The 20,028-nt window shown below is 36.5% G+C and overlaps 1 protein-coding gene across 2 annotated transcripts in view; it reads right to left on the bottom strand.

The window, feature by feature from the left end:
* LOC150105259 (leucine-rich repeat flightless-interacting protein 2-like) overlaps positions 1–20,028 on the bottom strand; it is a 308,848-nt gene that overhangs the window by 238,884 nt on the left and 49,936 nt on the right. For both annotated transcript variants that reach the window (XM_090394023.1, XM_090394022.1), the window contains exon 3: positions 15,570–15,699. In XM_090394023.1, coding sequence (XP_090250149.1) covers positions 15,570–15,648 — 79 coding nt within the window. In that variant the 5' untranslated portion in view covers positions 15,649–15,699. The remainder of the gene's footprint in view (positions 1–15,569; positions 15,700–20,028) is intronic.

Genomic DNA, 20,028 nt, shown 5'->3' with positions numbered 1-20,028 from the left:
AAACCTAGTGAAGAATCAAACCGAAACCATTTGTTATATGGCAAAGTGAGAATCCATGAGCCTTCAAAAACATTAGGAAGCATACTCTTCCAGTTCATTATCGAAACTACAAGATGACTCAAAAATTGTTTTGAGTCATCTACATCTGAAATGGAAAGCTATTGATCAAGTGCACCACTGAATGAAATGATCACTCTCTCTCATGCATTTCTGGAAAGCATTCAATATTTATCATGCTATTAAAAATATTGCTGTGGCTTGGGATGAAGTGACCTCTCAATGTATGAATGTCATATGGAAAAAGACATTAAAAGGGTTTGTGCACAATTTTGGAAGTTTTGAAAAAAAATAAAGATCTTTGTAAATTGAGTGAAGAAATAGTGGGCCTAGCAAACAATCTGAATTTTGAAGTGAATGACGACAACATAATTCAACTCATAGAAAGTGCCCTGAAGAGTTGACCAACAGAGAATTAGTTGAGCTGGAGGAACAAGATGTTGCAGAAAGAGAAACAAGATGTTGCAGAAAGAGAAACAAGAAGAGGGAAAGGAAAAACAAGAAGAGGTAGCAATTAGGTTGAAGACATGGATCCCAATGTGGAATGCTACTTATTAGTAGAAAACAAAGTACATGATGTGTTTGCTTGCTATAAACAAATTTATGACGAAAAGAAGAAGAGGAATAAGCAAAGCACATTGAACATTTTCATCAAAAAAAAAAAAAAAAAGGTTAAACCAGAAGAGTCGTGGCCTGGTACTTCACATAGGGAAGGTAATGAAGATGTGATTGTGGAGAAAGATTTCGGTGATTATTCTCCTGTTTTATAGTGGCAATAACGCACAGTACAGTTTTATAAGGTTTAAAAATTAAAATGACAGCATACTTATTACGGTCAAGTCCCTAACTCCTATAACTCTGTTGATTTAATATATCGACTTACGTTTGACCAACTTACGTCCTGCCGGATGGAACGGAACCCCGACGTAAGTCAAGGGATGACTGTACTTCTTTCATTCAGTACAGTCCTTAATTGACTCCTTTATCTACATCATCTTTCTTTCTTCTGACTATATGCCTGTTCTTTGTTTCCCACCAATTTTCTTTGTCTTCTGTTGTCAATGTCCTATTATCTTTGGATTCTGGTACTCAGCAACGCAGCAGCCTCGGCCATTTGACAAATACCTTTCCTATGAGTTTTGCATGGAGACTTGTGTTGCCCTTCCTGACACAAGGCACTCTAGCAATGACAGTTGACTTCACATGGCAGTGGACCCATGGAAGAGATGGTAAAAAAAATCAAGATGCTCTCCTTCGAGATGTTAGAACTTATATACACTCCAAACTCAGAGTAGCAGGTATGCATGCCACCCAAGACTACAATATTTGGAAATGCACTAGCATTGGGACACTGATGATGTCACATTTCATGCAATACACATTTTGTTTAACACAGTTTCATAATAAAATTATTACATACAAAGGAACTTTAGAAGTTTTAGTAATTTTAACAAACAATGACAATACATATTTCTCTTTAGTTAAAAAATTCTTGTAAAACAAATATCATACAGTGTTATTCATGTGAGATTTTACAACTGCTTATCTTTACTAGAACACCCACAAAACATATGCTTTCTTTATCCAGTAAGGAGCATTACTTGGTTTAAGACAGAGAATAGCAAAGATATATATCTTTGAATGCACTGCATTTACTTTCTCAAACAAAATAAATCACAACTTGAATGTCTAACTATGAAAGGAGTGGTGGTATGTCAGAGCAGGAAGAAAATCAAGTCAATCCACTATAACCATCTGAAGTTAAGTAAATATAATCTGAATCTCGTATGGCCTTCTAGAATATTCTGAATTTAAGCAGTAACGACTACCTGCATTTTTGCTAGTTTTGGCACACGGTAATGCTACCAAAGCAGTCTTTCCTGAACTTTTTTTTAATAAAAAAAAATTCTGGGAATTCAGTTAAACTGGATTTGTTAAAATCAATTCTTCTTGAATTTGGTCCTCTTATTCTATGAACATCGCTTACATTTTGATTATAAGCTTATGTCAACTCATTTATTAAGTCAGTTATCTCCACTTTTTTTAAAAAAAACAAAAAAACTTTTATATTTATGAATTCCGATAGCTCCTGCAGCTTGACAATCTTCCTCTTGTATACCTTGCACAGTTACTCACAGTACAAACTCTTAAGTAATATGCACAAAATAAACAAGCATTTCACTGATATAGTACTTATTAAAATAATCAAAATATGCTTGACAAGAAATTGCAGGCCTGGTTAGCCAAGTGGTTAGCATATCTGCTCTCCAACCAACAGGTTATGTGTTAAAATCCTACCACAGGCATGGATGTTTGCAATTGTCTTTAGGTGGGAGACAAATTTCATAACCAAGTATGAGACCATTGTTTATTGAAGCCCTGAAGTGGCTTGAAAACATTCCATGTTTGGTCTTAGATCAAGATTTCCACACTATGTAAAAAATAAATACCAAAAATATATAAAATCAGTAAAAATAGAACAAAAAATTTTAGCCCATCCATGGTACAAACATACCATAGGTTACAAGTAAACCTTTTATGGGTGAGAGCCACATAAAACTTCTTCTCTTCTGTCTAAAAAGGGTTGAGTCTTCCATTGGGCAGAATCTTCCAGTCTTCTCTATTCCTTACTTTTCAAAAAAGTTCATTATAAGTTTTACATCCTGAAATGTTATTATTGCTTGACACCTCCAAGGGGCCCAAGGACTCATCGTGGGAGGCACACTACTCTACTTCGTTAATACATCTCATCCTCTCCACTACTACTAAATTCTCCAACTACGACACTACTACCGTCAACGCCATCTATTGCCCATCACCAACAACACTATTTTTTGTCTATAAATTGTGTGTTCTGAAGGCCGATTTGTCTGTTCGCGGCATGAAAAACCTGAGTTTCTGGGAGAAAAAACCCTGCTAACACCGTACAAGATTAGCTAACTCACCTTCAACTGACACATACATACATACATAGCTCATAACAAAAACATGATGTTAAAAAAGAGAATCATGATGTCATTATATATTAACAGAATAGAAGAATTTAAAATATTTTAAGTTAATTCTAGTAGTAAGACTTATACGTTGGTTAGACATAACTGGTAATTAATTTACGGAATTGACAACGCATATAAAGTAAATTAATTAAAGATAACTTTAATGAATCACTTCTATATTTCGGCAATGTCACATTGCCGAAATACAGCCGCTCTGGGCTGGCAGACCATGCCTTAGATACCCACCATAAAATTCGTTGGAAGAAGACAAAAATAATCCATCGCAGCAAGTTTAAATACGAAAGACTATTCAAAGAATCTTCAGCAGCTCTAAAAAACGTTCCTAACCTCAACAAATTTGGGTGCATGAAACTGCCCCAAATTTGGGAGACTTTCATTTTGAGAACTTCAGCCCAACTGCCAAGACTACCAAATTAGCCCGCAAGAGGGCACCATTAGGACTTTAGGAACAAAATTAGTTCTTATTTTCTTCCTCATTTGCTTTGTTAGTTCCTTAGTGCACATACCATATCTTTATGTTCCCGAAGATGGCAATGTGACATTGCCGAAATATAGAAGTGATTCATTAAAGTTATCTTTAATTAATTTACTTTATATGCGTTGTCAATTCCGTAAATTAATTACCAGTTATTTTAAGTTAAAACTTTGAAGGAAAACACAGATCTAATCCAAGAAGTTGGAAAATTAAAGTAAGAGTTAAAAGTAAAAGTCTTAATATGTTATAATAAGGAAAAGAAAAATATATATCATTATAAATTCAGATCTAAGTTCATAATCCAGGTCATAGCTTCAGGAGCCGCTTGTAAAAAGTCATTCCAGTCATTCTGATAAGCACGGAAGATGCACTCCGTTACAATATGTTGCATAGTCTGTCGTGGAGCACCACAGTCACATTCTGGAGATGTCTGTCTGTTCTATTTATAGAGAGTATCTCCACATAGGTTATGATTTGTCCGAATTCTATTTAGTACCGTCCATGTTTTGCAAGGCAGATCCGATCCTGTGATGATTTGATCACCTTTAAAGATGTTATGCAAATGTTCTTTCGTATTTTCCTTCCATGTTTCTTCCCACTTTGATAAAGGATTAAAATTATTTAGCACTAGTTCTGCTGCTGCTCATAGTGATGGATGGCGAGATTTCAATCTATTGACGTTAAGAGTTGGGAGATCCTGATGAATAGGTAGGTTCGGATTACCAGAAATTTTTTGGAATTCACGGACTAAAGAATTCAATCTACGTAGTTCTGTCGGAATAATGCCTACTAAAAGAGGTAACCAACATGTTGGGGTCGATCTAATAGAGCCTGTAATTAATCTTAAGGTATTGTTCAATTGAGAATTGATAATCCTTGTGTGAGGGCTATTTAGCCACACAGGAGCACAATATTCAGCACTTGAGAATACCAAAGCAAGGGTTGTTGTCCGAAGAGTAGAGGCTCTAGAACCCCAGGTAGTGACACAGAGTCTCTGTAGGATATTATTACGTGTCCTTAGTTTATATGCCAAGTTTGAAAGATGTTGCCAGAAAGTGAGAGAACGGTCAAGTGCGACTCCCAAGTACTTAGGGAATGTGTTATATGGAGGTATAGTGTTGTTCAATTCAATTTTTAGTTTCACATTTGCCAAGTTATTATTTAGATGAAAACAAGATATTGCCATTTTGCTCCTATTTAAACAGAGTCTCCATCTTTTAAAATATTCATCCAGAATAGTTAAGTCAGCTTTTAGAATTTCTTCCGTACGACTTATGCATTTATGCTGTGAGGTTATTGCTATATCATCGGCATAACAAAATTTCCTTGACGTAGTGACGGGAAGATCAGATATATACAGATTGAATAATAACGGAGATAAAACAGATCCCTGTGGCATTCCATTATTTAACTTCCTTTCGCTGCTAGTTTTATTACCTATGGTCACTATAAATCTTCTATCTCTTAGCATATTGTTAATAATATGGACTATTGTTTTACATGGGATAATTTTATATAATTTATATAGAAGGCCTTGTCTCCAAACGGTGTCGAAGGCTGTTGACAAATCAATAAATGCTGTTGATGTTTTTAAACATTTTTGAAAACCAGCTTCTATGTGAGTTACCAAAGAGAGAACCTGGTCACAACACCTACGATTTGGTCTGAAGCCAGCTTGTTCTATTGGGACATTTTTAAAAATTGTGGAGCTTATTCTATTATAAATAAGTCTTTCAAAGAGTTTATAACAACAACTGAGGAGAGTAATAGGTCGGTAACTTTCCGGTTTATGATTAGCCTTACCAGGCTTTAAAATTGAAAGTACTTTTGCTTTTTTAAAAATAGTGGGAAGTTTACCAGTTGTAAGAATGTCAGTATAGAACTTTGTTAACCATATTTTTGCATTTCTTCCCAGATTAATCAAAAATTCTGAATGAATGTTATCAAAACCAGGAGCCTTACCAGGCTTTAATTCCTTTAAGGCTGCTTCAACTTCTTGCTGTGTAAAAGGGTGTACAAAATTTGAAGAGTTGCTAAATTCTTTTAATTTTCTCTTTATATATCTTTTATGCTTTTTATTGTTTGGGATACGTGATATATTAACAATATGTATAGCTAGTTGATCTGGGGTGATTCTTGGTTGTTCTTTAATCACGGCTGGAATGAGTCAAGTCTATACCTTCAACTGTATTTATCCATTTTTTCCTTCGGGATATATCCAAGTTTTCTAAGAGTTTGTCTGCTGTTTTTGGATCATTGTTTATCTGATATATCATTATAAAGTACGTTCAACTGAAAAAGCCCATATAAAGATTCCCCTCATCACGACAAGAATCGAACCCAGGTCTTTTCCAATCGAAGGGTGCAATGTTCTGCTATTCTTCCAATTGCGCTATGATAGTTCTTGTCTAACTGGGCTATTTGTTTTCTTTTCCATCCAACTTGTTTTATTTATTTTTCTTAAGCTTTTCATTTCAAATACTAACAGTATTTTCTCCTCTCTTTTCTTAATTGTCCATACTTCTGCTGATAACTGTTGGTATAATTATTGATTCGTATAATTTAAGTTTGGCTTGTTTAGATATCTTGTTTGTTTTCCAGATTGGTGGTCCATCCTATCACTATTCTGTGTTTGATTGTTTCTGTTAGTTTTGATCCAAGATATATGAAGTTATCTACTTGTTCTATTTGTTCTCCATTTAGGGTGACTGAGATGTTAGTTTTGTTCCTCCCTATTTTCATCACTTTTGTCTTTTGTATATTTATTACTTTGTCATATATTTTACATGTATTGTTTAGTTTGTTTATCAATCATTATAGTTCATTTGGGGTCCTAACAAGATCATCTGCATGTTTGATATTATTTATGACTTATATATAGACCACTGATAATGATTCAGGCTTATTACCTATTGCATTCTTTACAACTTTTTCTAGATATATGTTGAATAGGCAATGGGATAGTGGACATCCTTGCATTACTCCTTTTTGGATCTCTATGGGTTCTGTTGTGAATGTGTCTTTTTTAATTATTGCATTTGTCTTAGAGTAATATTTTATCAAGAACTGTAAGAATATTTTAAGAACTTTAAGAATTTCTCTATTGATGATATCAAAAGCTTGTTTAAAATATGCAAAACAACAATATAGTTCATTATGGTCTTCCCAGCCGAGTTCTGCTAATTGGTGCAATGCGAAAATCTGGTCTGTTGTTGAATAGTTTCCTCGAAAACCAGCTTGTTCTGTGCCTGTTAGTTCTTCATAGGTGCCTTTTAATCTATTTTGTATAATTCTTACAAATATTTTATAGGGGTGGGGGAGTAAATTGATTGGTCTGTAATTTCTGCAATCACTTTTGTCTCCTTTCTTGTATATTGGGATGATCTTTCCAGTCCTCCAGTCATTTGATATCTCTCCTGTTTCTAGTATTTTGTTGAATAGGATTGTTAAATATTCTATTGATGTGCTGTTTCCATGTGACCATAGTTCAGTAAGGATAGTATCAATACCTGGTGCTTTATTGTTTTTCATTTGTTTTACTGTGTATCTGACTTCTTCTCTTAATATTTTTGGGTAATCGTTATTTTCTTCTATTGTTGGCATTGTAGTTTTATTTCCTTGATGAAAGATAATCTTAAAATGGTTCGACCAGATTTTCCTTATCTCTTCAATATCCACAGTTTCAGTCATCTTGTTGTTTATCATTGTTACTGTTTTTGCTGAGAATTCCTTTATATTCTCTTGTAGTGTCATGGAAAACTTTTAGGCTGTTTGGTTGGTATGCTTCTTAGCATTTTTTAGCTTTTTCTTCTAGCCATAAAAAATAAATAAAATTATATTCTTGCTTTTATACTTAACCCAAGAGTAAGCAAACAAAAATCTGCATGTGAAGTATCCTGAAGACTAGGATATTATTTGTGTATAGAGGCTCATATCAAACTGACTCAAGTATCATATAAAGAACAGCACACCTCCTTTTGGACGAATGTACTGCCATGCATGTATATGTCCAAATAATAAAGTCTCACCAGCTTCCGCTAGTGAGATCTTTATTGAGGCTTCATCAGTGGGAACTAGGCCTGTGGAGATAGTGACAGCTAAACAATAATACAGAAGTCATTTTCCATATACAATAACAAAATGGTTTATCATCTTATGCATTATGAAACACTAAGATAATCTGGTGAACTCAGCAGACTCTACATATAAGTAGGGCTTTTTTTCTAAATATAAGTTTACCAGAACTCTACAATCTCATCTCATAACACAAGAAAATCTAAACATACCAGGCCTTTGAATCTCTTGTTCTTTTATTTTTGACAAATGGATATTATATATATATCAAATGGAAATAAAACATTAAACATTAAAGCAAAGGTAAAAAAATATTTAAAAAATACCTTAATTTTCACAATAGCTTCCAAATTGGGCTCATCACATTGGTGTTGCAATCTTCACGACTTCGTTCCTTATTCTTCGTGTCTGTTGCTAGATGTCTGCTTTTCAGGAATCAGGAATTGACATATGGTAAGGGTTGAAAAACAGCCAGATGAGGCCCAACCAGCTTGATGAACATCATACTCACGGTCTTCATTTGTAGAGAATCTCTTGTCGGTGTGATGTGATAATCAGGTTCATCTGGGAAAAACCACGCTCACATTCAGCAGTAGAAATGGGGATGCTGTTGATAGTGTTTATTAACTGCAATAGTGCAACAGGCATTTTCTTCTCTGTCCGGAATTCACGAAAACCTCTAACAACCTGTCGTTCTGGAATTCTTAGCCTTTTACACAAACTCTCCACTTCAGTATCACCGAAAGTAACATTCCTTTCAGCACCGTCTGGCCAACATTCTGGATACAACACTTTTGTCCATTCTGGAATTTGCATCTCTTCTGCAGATAGAAGGCGATTTTCCATTCGTTGTTTCAAGCAGTCATAAAATTTTGTAGGATCAAGAGAACGATTCACATTTGTTGATCGACTGGTTACCCTCTTCTCCAAAGTCACTCCTTTAAAGTTCAGATTTTCAACTGCTTGTACAGCTTCACGATAAAAAGGCCTGCCATTGACTTTCCTGTCTTTGAACAGCCGAATCTGCCTTGATATACTGCTATGAGCTTTGTAGAGTGTAATATCCCTTGCTTGCAGTTCAACACAAAGCTCTGACAAGTCTTGGAGAGCATCACACATCAATCCAAGATCCAAAACAAAAACACTTGTTATTTTCTTCAAAAGGCCTTCATACATTACTCTTTCAGACTAGTCTCTGTTTTCATCTTGTTTTGCTGCTGTAAAATGACCCACAAGTACTTTATAATCTTTCCACACCGCAGAAACACTTCTAAAACTAGAAGTCACCTAACGTGTACTTAAAACTCTTCCAATTTTGAAGATTTCCTTGTTGAGATCTTCAGCTACTTTGCCTAGTTCTGACATTTTTGGGTGACTGGTGATAGAGAGAGTCAAGAGTGTCAAGAAATGACTTGAAGTGGTTGATTTGTTCTGGAAAGTCTTTTATTACAACATCACCAACAGAGAGCTTGAGTCTATGGTTGGCACAATGCCAAACCAAAATGTGAGGATAACATTCCTTAATCAAAGCTACTCTCCTTTTTTCATACCCAACATCACAGCTGCTCCACCACAGGCAATAGCAACAAGATTTTTCTTCAAATAATCATCATGAAACCCCAATTCATTAAGGGTGTTCATCAAGCTATAGAAAATAACTTGTACAGATATATTTTCTAACTCTACAATATCAATAAAAATATTTGCATGTTGCTCCATATCAGGTAGCATTGTATGTACATATATTATTAATGATGACAACTGGTTAATAGTGGTGCTTTTGTCAATCAAAAGGGAAGTCTCACATTTTGACTCTATTATTTTTTTAAAAAGGATTTTTTTCATTTCAGTTCCAACATGATTTGTTATATTCATACAAGCATTTGTAGAATGTAGAATTCAACTCATGTCACCGCCATTCAATTCTTGGAGGTCAATTTCTGATTCAAAGTCATTGAAAGCCTGGGTTTTCTTTGCAACTTTATATGCTGATCTGAAGATTCTACAAGTGACGTCTTTCTCATGTTCAAATGCTTTTGAACAAGCTACCTCCAGTTTTTGTTCTTTTGCAGATTCTATAATTTTAGCAGCAGCAATGTGCACTGAACTGTTCTTATGATTGTGAATTTTTTTATGTAGTGAGGTCATTTGCTCTTTTTTATTCCTACCATAATGAGAAATTTGAATATTTGCCCATGGTTTTGAAATATTCATATCTTGCTTATTCCTTTCTACTCCCAAACTTGCGATTACATATTTTACAGACAATATTTTTATTCTCCACCAACAGCCATTCATTTTTGTTGCAAAAATCAGCTTTTGGGTCTAGGGTCCAACAGTCGGGTAGATCTTCTTGTGCATCTTTACTCGTCATAGTCGTTGTTGTAGGAACATAGCAGCCACGTATTTTATCCTTCCAGTTTTTGTATCACTGTCCATCGGGTCTGTTTTTGCCCAATCACTGCACTTACTGTTCTCGAGCTTTAACTTTTTGGTTGCAGGAGCAGAAGAGAAAAACTGTGTTATTTTACTATTCATTGCGTAAAACTGGTGAAACTTCCATGAAACACGTTAACCTCACTCACCCACATTGTAAAAGTGTGACTCTACTTGCGTAGGGCACGTCTGCTTGTATGCTTGTTCACATAGAAGTTCCACTTCCAGTAACTACCGTAACTTCCCCCCATATCAATTCTAATCGAAAATTTTGATCTTCAGGGTTCAGTGTCAACAACACAAGATGGCAGCACGAGATTGGATGAACCTAAGATGACCTTTGATTTACGTTGTTAACGACCATAACTGAGAATTTAAAATGGAGGCAGTCCTAGTTTTGAAATACTTGTAAAATATGTGTTTAGTGACCACTAAAGTCCTAAAAGTTTACCGGAACACGTTCCAGCTGAAAAAAAGCCCTGCATATAAGTAGCCTAGTTGTGAAGAACATGCAAACTTTTTTTTATTATTACTATTATTACGGGCAACTCCAGGGAGTCATTGGACTCATCGAGGGAGGCCCCAAATCATATTCATCACAACTATTTGACATTCATACAGTATCTATCATACCTCGCCTTAAACTCATTCACTGTCACAGCATCCACCACAGACTCAGGGAGCGCATTCCACTCATTCACTACTCTAAAAGTAAAGAACCCAGCTCTAACACCTTTACTAACCACACTTTTGCCCAGTTTCCATGGATGTCCCCTAGTCCTCCCAAAACCAGCCCTGTTCTCAAAAATATCTTCTGAATTAATTTTATAGAAACCCTTCAGTAATTTGAATGTCTCAATCATATCTCCCCTCCTCCGCCTATCAACCAATTTTTGCAACCCACAAATCCTCAACCTGTTCTCATACGGTTCATTCCACAGACCTGCTATCATCTTGGTCACTCGCCTCTGGATCCTCTCCACCTCCTCCCCATCAAGAAGAAACCTAGGTGACCAAATCTGAGCACAGTAGTCTAGATGGGGTCTTATCAAGGCTCGATACAGAGGAACAATAACCTGCTTGTCTCTGCTTGTCATCGTATTCTTCAGCAACCAAGTGATTTGATGAGCTGTTTTGGTCACTTTTGCAATGTGTCCCCTAAATTTCAATTCCTTATCTACCAACACTCCTAAATCTCGTGCCTCATCAATTTCCTGGAGCACGGTTCCACCAATGCAGTAAACTGCCGCCAATCTTTTCACCCCAAAATGCATAACCTTACATTTTGCCACATTAAACTGACATCCATTCTCCTTAGCCCAGACCTCCAATCTATCCAAATCATCCTGCAAAATTTTGACGTCATCTGCATTCACTATTGCCCTACCCAACTTCGCATCATCCGCAAACAAATGAACTGTTCCTCTCAGATCATTTCCTATATCATTTATGAACAAATTGAACAGCAGTGGTCCAAGAACAGATCCTTGTGGTACACCACTAGTCACAGGCCATCTTGTGGACTCTACTCCCGAGTAAACCACTCTCTGATATCTCTCCGTCAACCACCCTCCTATCCATCTCACCAACCCTATGTCCATTCCCATATGCTGCAATTTACTGATTAGAATTCCATGTGGAATCCTGTCAAGGTCCAGTAGAATCACCGTAAACCCATTACCCTTATCCAGTTCAGCCGTCACTGTGTTATAATACGTGAGCAAGTTACTGAGGCATAACCTACCCTTCACAAAACCATGCTGTCCCCGATACAGTATCCCATTTTCTTCTATCCAATCTTGTATTTTCCTCTTGACTATTTTCTCTAAGACCTTGACAATGATTCCTGATATGCTAATCGGTCGGTAATTTACTACAGCAGTCTTGGAACCACCTTTATGCAGTGGAACTATTTTCCCCTCTTTCCACCCACTCAGGACTAACCCAGACCCGAGACTCAAATTAAACAAAATGGTCAAGGGTACTGACAATTCTTTAGCTGCTTCTCGTACAACACGAGCTGGTATACCATCCAATCCCACAGATGTATTGACATTGAGGTTATGCAATAGACTACTCACCTCCACTTCATTAACCACAATTCCCGTATAATCTACTGGTTTATTCGTTTCTGCAATGTCACCACCTGGATGATATACTTTTGCAAAATGCTCACTCAGTAACTCAACTACCTCAACTGATTCAGTTACCTCCCTACCATCGGCATTCTTTAAAATCAATCTGCCATGTACATTTTTCCTTTTACTTGCTACATATCTAAAAAACTGTTTAGGATTCTCTTTAGCCTGCATGGCCAATGTTCTTTCGTAATCCTTTTTTGCTTTTCTTACCACACTCGTCACCCTTCTGGCCTGTGCTTTATACCGTTCATGTGCCTGCCGGTCACCCTTCTCCTTAAATTCCCTCCATAGTTGTTTCTTTTTTTGCAACTCAAGCTTAATGGTGTTATTCATCCATTTAACCCCTACTTGATTTATTATTCAGACTCTAGGTATACAGTCAGCCATTGCTTCATGCAAGCACTTCTTAACTACCTCCCACCTCCCATGCACTATCAACTTCTAGTCCTTGCAGTTGTACATGCCATGGCACTGAACCAATCAAACTCCTAAGCTTGTCATACTTTACAGCCCGATAATTCCACATGTACCCTGTCTTAATTGAAAATTCTACACCTTTAGCCACCTCCCAAGTTAAGACCCTATGATCACTCTCGCCGATTGGTGGCAATGTGGTCATATTTGTTACAGCCAAATCCTCAGATGTACTTACTAGGTCAAGCACTCTCTGACCCCTAGTATTTTCCATTACATGGTGTCGCAGATAGTTATCCCTTAATAACCGCATAAAATCCAGTTCCTTCCTCCCGTGTGTCCTCTCCTCACTCCAATCAATGCGACCATAGTTGAAATCTCCCATAATAATCACCCTCCTTCCACCCATTTCTTCTATTTGCTTGTGCATACTGTCACCACCATCTTTTCCATCACCTGGTCTATAGCAGCACCCAATTGTATATTTAGTTCTGCTAGCCACAATCTCACACCAAATGGCCTCAAATGTGCTCTTTTCTCTATCCTGCAATTCAACTTCTATTCTCCTTGGCTGGAGCTCATCAGCTATCATCAACAATACTCCTCCCCCCATTTTATTCTCTCTGTCATTCCTGAACACACTACCCATCACATTCAATCCCACTAGTTATATCATCTACAGTCAGCCATGTTTCACTAATACCTATAACCTGTGGTCTGGAAGTGCCAACCATGGCCAAAAACTCTTCCTTCTTGTTCCTAATACTCCTAGTATTAGTGTACATGAATTTAAGACCCCCATTAGCCCCAACCCTACCTTGATGCCTTATATTAACTATCCCACTCAGATTTGTTGTCCTTATTTGCTCTGGCATATTATATTCATTCTTACATTCAACTGCCTCCATAAGTACTGTATCTCTACTCCCCCCCCCTTAACAAATCTAGTTTCCCTGAATTTGCACATCCACTACATTCAGCAACACTTTCTCAAGTCTTCTTACACCGTAACCATTCAAATGCAAGCCATCCATCTTATATAGATCCTTTCGCCCATCAAACTCACTCCACACATCCACAAATTCCACACCACTCGTCATACATAACCCACGCATAAAGTCATTTGCAATTATAGCCCTCCTTTTAAACATTTCACTGTCATACCGTGGCAAAAGACTAATCATTCTAACTCTCTTACTCTTTTCTTTTGCTACCTCAAACAATTCATTCAGGTCTTCTATCATTTCCATTTTATCTCCTTTCAAATCATTCGTACCTGCCACAACAATCATTTCTTTCACCCTTTCCTTTTGCTCTCTAATAGACGCAGTTACGTCCTTTATGGTCGCACCAGGTTGGTACGATTTTGTCAAATCCTCTACTAACACACCTCGTACTAACGAGTCTCCATACAGCACGCTATCCTTCATTTTGTTCATGTTCACATTCATACGTCTATTTTTCCTGTCATACCTTTTATTATTGGTTGGTTCATTCAGTCTACTTTTGTTCATGCACTCTAGCTGCTGTTTTGCTCTTTCTATCGCACTATTCAACAACGCGATCTCACTCAATGCATCTATCTCATCTTTTTTGTTCTCTGAGAAACCATTTATACTATCATTCACACTTTCTACATTCACACTCTCACAATTTTCATGTACAACCTTGCCGTTTCTTGTCATATCCCTGTTTCCTTCATTCTGAAGGTTGACAAAAATATCACACTCACGATCCGAAATACACTTCAATTCCGCATTCTCCCTACATTTTCTACACACATTCAATCCTTTATTATCATCTAACCACACTCCTACCGCACTCCGCAAAGCGTACATTTCACAGCTAGTACACTGACTCATTTCTTTTATGCTACCGTTCTTTGATAACGATGGCGAACCTTCATTACTGGCCGCCATTTTCCTTCGCACAGGTGCCATTACTTATCTGTGACGTGTTTTGTCAAATTATACCCTAATCTTTAATAATTATTCAATTAATAAATAAGAGGAAAAAAAGTACAAACATCAGAACATTTAAGTACTAAATATAATTAAATAAAATGAAATATAACTAAATACAGTAACTTAGCTTCGTTTTGTCTTCCACCATTACGCGTTCGATTCCGACGGTACCAAAGTATATTATATCGCGACAGCAACTAACTTCCAAAAAAAACCACTGAAGTACACTCGTATTCAGAGAAACAATTTAGCACTCAAAAACGTAGAAAAACGGGGAAAAAAGCGGACTATTCACCGATTAAAAAACACTTTCTTCTGCACAGCTCAAATTCACCGCCACCAATTTTGTTTGCTTATGCTTGGATAAAGGATAAAAACAAAAATATTATTTCTTGTCAAGTATAATTTATTTACCACCAAGTAAAAAAAAAAAAAAACTTACTTAGTATTATTAAATAACTTAATAGCATGTGTGGTAGTTGTTTTTACACCTTTAATAAATATCATAGCCTACATATTTCTCTTTCTTCCTGAATGTGGCCGGATCAGTTGCTGAAACCACTAGAGCCTTCAGTTGTCTTCATTTTATCAATTAAATGTGTGCATTTTCAAGAGTAAGTTTGTTTTCCAGGAGTAAAATCAGTGTTATATGCAAAATAATTGAAATCTACTAACTCTCATATGACATTTCCTAAAAAATTTAGCATCCTTGATGAATTTGAATGCCGATCTTTCCATACAAGAAGCATTCATCTTTCTAATAGCATCATACTCATATCTGAGTAAACAAAATTTATTAATTGCAGAGGAAAGAGGGATGATTATGCTGAAGTCTTGGGGGGGGGGGGGGGAATCAAATGAATAATAACTATTAGAATTTTTTCTTTCTAATAGTGATATCACAATGTTAAAATTAATTCCTATTAAAAGTCAAAATAATCTCAACTTTCAAAGCTAATTCCATATAGTTATTCAAAAAATTTTTATAAACTTGCCTCTCTTGCTATCTTATCCAAAGCTTCATCTTCAACTGAGTATACCCTCATAATTCGATGTCTTGTACTAGACATTTTTATAACCTATTTTGTTTTACTATCCAGCTGCAAATACTGAACAGTGCTCTGTAAAATGAAATAAGTGCTGTTATAAATGCTAACATAACAATATTAACTAGAATTTACAGACTGTAGATTATCCTACTTAAAATTATAAATAAAAATTATCATACTTTTGATTTCTTTGCAATTCAAAACTACTGCACATTTAAGACAGTAATTTATTTCTTACACAAACTATTTATATACACTACATTGCAAAAATTCCAAATTCTAATTAAAAAAATATGCAAACCTGGCAGATCTCTATATAATTCCCCTTGAAATCTTTCACAATATCATATATGTATAAATTTAAAAAATGAATACAAATTCTGGCTTGACTGGCCAAGTGGATAACATCCTCTGACCAACAGGTTGTGGGTACAACCTGTTGGTTGGAGGCAAGGATGTCTTTAGATGGTATATGAATTATAGCTCGTAAGCAGTTTGAAAAAGTAGCCCAGCAATGAAGTATCTTCACCTCTGGGCTACTTGTATATAGAGGCTAATGACTTCACATCGATTATCTTAGTTTTGATATAACCAAGTGAAAAACTTTCAACATCTACCTGTGATCCAGAGTATTTTAATAATAAAAGTGATACACCTTTTTTTTACTGCTTGTATATGGGAAAAATATGACTTCTGCATTACTTCAACCTTGGTATTTCTTCTGGGTCTGACTCTCACTGATGAGACCTCAATAAAGGTCCTAACTAGTCTTGGTAGTGGCCCTTCTTATAATGCTTAGCATTTTACATGTCCAAAAGTGGGTGTGTTTTGCATTATGGGATACTAAGGTAACTGATGTGAAGTCATTAGCCACCATATAAAAGTAGCCCAGTCGTGAAAATATTATCCAAGTGTAAGCAATACTTTATTTGCTTACACTTGGATAAAGGTTTATAAACTAAGAATATAATTTCTTGCTATATTTCATTTATAGTATAACCAAGTGAAAAAACTTTCAACATCTATCTTTGATCCAGAATATTTCAATAATAAAGTGATACACTTTTTTATTGTTTATGACTTGTGTATCGGAAATATATGACTTCTGCATTACTTCAACTTTGGTATTCCTTCTGGGTCTGGCTCCCACTGATGATGTTTTATAATGTTTATCTTTGAGTTTGCATACTAACTGGGGAGTAGAGAGGCTCAGCTTGGTGGTGGGTCTTTGCCTGCCACTGAGTGGAGCCACTGCTGAGTTTCCTGTCCTGGAGTCATTCAAGCCAGGGATGATGAGTTTAATAGTGATCCTTTAGAGTCCCTCAGCGAGATTTAGAGAGATCTTGTAGATCCCTCAAAATTTTTGAAAAGGTATCCCCACATTTTAATATACCACAATAAAGGTCAAAATGATTAGTGGCCCTTGGGGGGTTTGCATTATGGGATATTAAAGCAACTGATGTGAAATCATCAGCCTCTATATACAAGTAGCCCAGTCATGACAATACTTCACGTTTTAACTTTGTTTGCTTACACTTGGATAAAGGATTAAACCAAGAAAAACTGCTTGGTATCTTTAATTTTAAAAAAGTTTCATGTTTGGTTTCTAGAACAGGGTTTCTGAATTATTGTAAATTGTTGCTATCAAACATGGAATACATGTCAGAAGACATAATACAACAATGAAGGTTGGAGAATTACTGAAGAACCAACAAAGGCTGAACAACAGCAGAAGAGCCCATTCTCAGACTAACATAGAGTGAGGAAGCTTGACCTTGTTATAAAGAGAGGAAATGAAATAGTTTATGGTTGTCTCCAATACCCACACAACAGTACAGGTTGTGAGCACTGGGTGACCACTCCCTACTCTCTATCATGAGAACGTTGGTTGCCTACTATACAGAAAACCAAGCCTTTGTGCATTAACTTCAAGAACACTTTAGTGCATCAAAATTTTCTTCCAAAACTATATCTTTTAGAGGTATACAGCATCAACAAAGTTATAAGGACCTACTAAGTTTTAGCTCTCTGGCTGATTTCAAGCTACTTTCTTAGTGTGACATGCAGGACATAGCAGCAGAATGGCAAACTCACCTAAAAAAACTCTTAGATTCCCTATGTCTAGAGATGGATTGCATAGAATGTAGCTAAAGCTTAGGTCTCTTCTGACCATCGATGGAGGGCCATGGTAGGTAGGTAGGTAGGTAGCAATGATGAAGTGCAAAAGAATAAAAATAAAATTTTAACACCTTTCATGGGTAGAACTCTTATTTAAGAAATGATAATAATAATACAATAAACAGTGCTCCAAGTCAGTCTAAAGCCTCCCTAGTACAAGTGGAAGAATAGCAGAACACTATACCCTTTGACTGGTAAAAAAACAAGTTTGATTCTTGTCATGATGAGAGGAATCTTTATATGAACATTTTCAGTTGCAGGTGAGTTAGCCAATTTCATACAAAAGTAGAAGGTCCCCCCCCCCCCCACACACACAGCTGAAACTCGGGTTTTCATCCTCCATACAGGCAAATCAACCAGAGTACACACAAAATTTACAGACACAGAATACAGTTAGTATGCAGTAGATGGTATGGCGCAATATATAGATGGTGGTAGGACCAGATTTACATATAAGCTAGGCACGTTATGGCTTAGGGCTTACCTATGCCTCAGTAGGAATGAATGAATGATTTCCTTTCATCCATACGGATGGTAGGGGTAACTACGCTGTCATACTAGGGAAGTGACTATGAGCAAGGTGGTTTCCCGTTGCCTTCCTTGCTGTGCTATGTCCTATGGCTATGTTCACGGGTCGGTTTGCCTGTTTGCGGGATGAAAATCCCCCGAATAAACTGGGGGGGACCCTACTGTCCATGCCCAAGACCAGCAAACTTGGCTAAGGCTGAGGAAGATTCTTAAGCTCCTCACGTCTCTGATGGGAATCGAACCTAGGACACTCCTTCCCTAGGCATATGGTTGCAAAGTGCACAGCCACTAGGCTAACCGCACGGACAATGCCTCAGTATAGATAACCTAAAATTTACTCAGCAGGAGGCATCTTAAAAGTTATTGCTTAGGAGCCCATAAAAATCCTGCTAATGTGTTTATGGATTTGAAGAAAGTGGAAGCATAGTGTTGGGCACTTTAGTGGAATACTGCCTATAAAAATACCCATACAAAATTAAGATACGAAGCAGAAACAGTACATCTATTGGATAGCAATTGGAGTGAGTATGTGAGAGAACAGTTGCCAATTAACTGAACCACTCTTTTCTGAACAGTGTTAAGCATTTTTAGAGAGGTTTTTGGTACACCACCCCACACACATGAAAACAATATTCTAAGGTAAGGTGAAGTTAGGATTTATACAGCATTAGGAAGTGTGCTGGTTTAAAATAGTGTCTTGAGTGTTTTTTTGGATACCAAGGACGAATGTAATACACTTATAACAGGATAGGTCACAAGTGTAAATTATTCCAAGGAGAGATACCTGATCTCAACTAGAGATCTGAGTATTAACAAAAGATCAGAAGAGGTGAAGTGTGGTCTTTTTTTTTGGCATGAAATAAAGCAAGATTGCATTGCCTTATTTTGTGTAGTGGTATGTAGTTGACAAGGTTATCCTTACTCCACTGAAATATACCAAGGAAATCAGTTTTTAAGGAGGATCTCATATTAGGAAGATCCTATAGCTGTCATCAGCAAAACAGGAGTTGAGTTTAGTGATTGAAGAACATTTACAAATAGGAGAAAGAGTCTGAGCAAAAATAAAGAACACTGGAGTACTCTGACACTGATGGTACAATCTGAAGAAAGGAAGCTATCCACTATGACACAGTGAATAGCTAGTTTTTCTCCGACCATTCACTGTGCCATCCACCATGACAAAGAGAGGAAACTAGCCATTCACTGTGTCATGGTGGATGATAGACCAAACGATGGTAGTTTGGTGAGCAGATCGTTGTACCAAACCTGATCAAAGAAACTGAAAATATCTAGAGCGACAATACAGGTGTCACTAAACCTTTCCTTAGCTTGGGTTTTTTCTTTAATCAGGAAAAAGTCAGAAGTTATAGAATGACTCTGATTTGTACCTATGACCCCCACAGTAGGTTCTGGGAAAGAAGAAATTTTTCAGGTCATTAAAGAAGCAGCTGACATAATTATAAATGAAAAGCCCTTTTACTGGAGACCTGAACTATAAAATAAGAAATCAATCTCAGACATACAGAAATAATTTGAGAAAATTTAGAGAATGCAGCAAAGCTAATAATACAGCAGACTTTCACTATCACTATAGTTTACTTGTAGGGACCACAAGAACAGTTTGTTATAGTGGACCTCTGTTTGTGGTGAAACAAAAATCAAAATTCGAGAGGTATCTGAACATTCTGGACAATG

This window comes from Typopeltis vanoorti, chromosome 6 (assembly GCF_054136105.1).
Source record: "Typopeltis vanoorti isolate ZY-2024b chromosome 6, IOZ_Tvanoo_1.0, whole genome shotgun sequence".
Classification (NCBI taxonomy): domain Eukaryota; kingdom Metazoa; phylum Arthropoda; class Arachnida; order Uropygi; family Thelyphonidae; genus Typopeltis; species Typopeltis vanoorti.
Note: the sequence above shows the minus strand (reverse complement) of the source record. Positions and strands in the feature narration are given on the sequence as shown.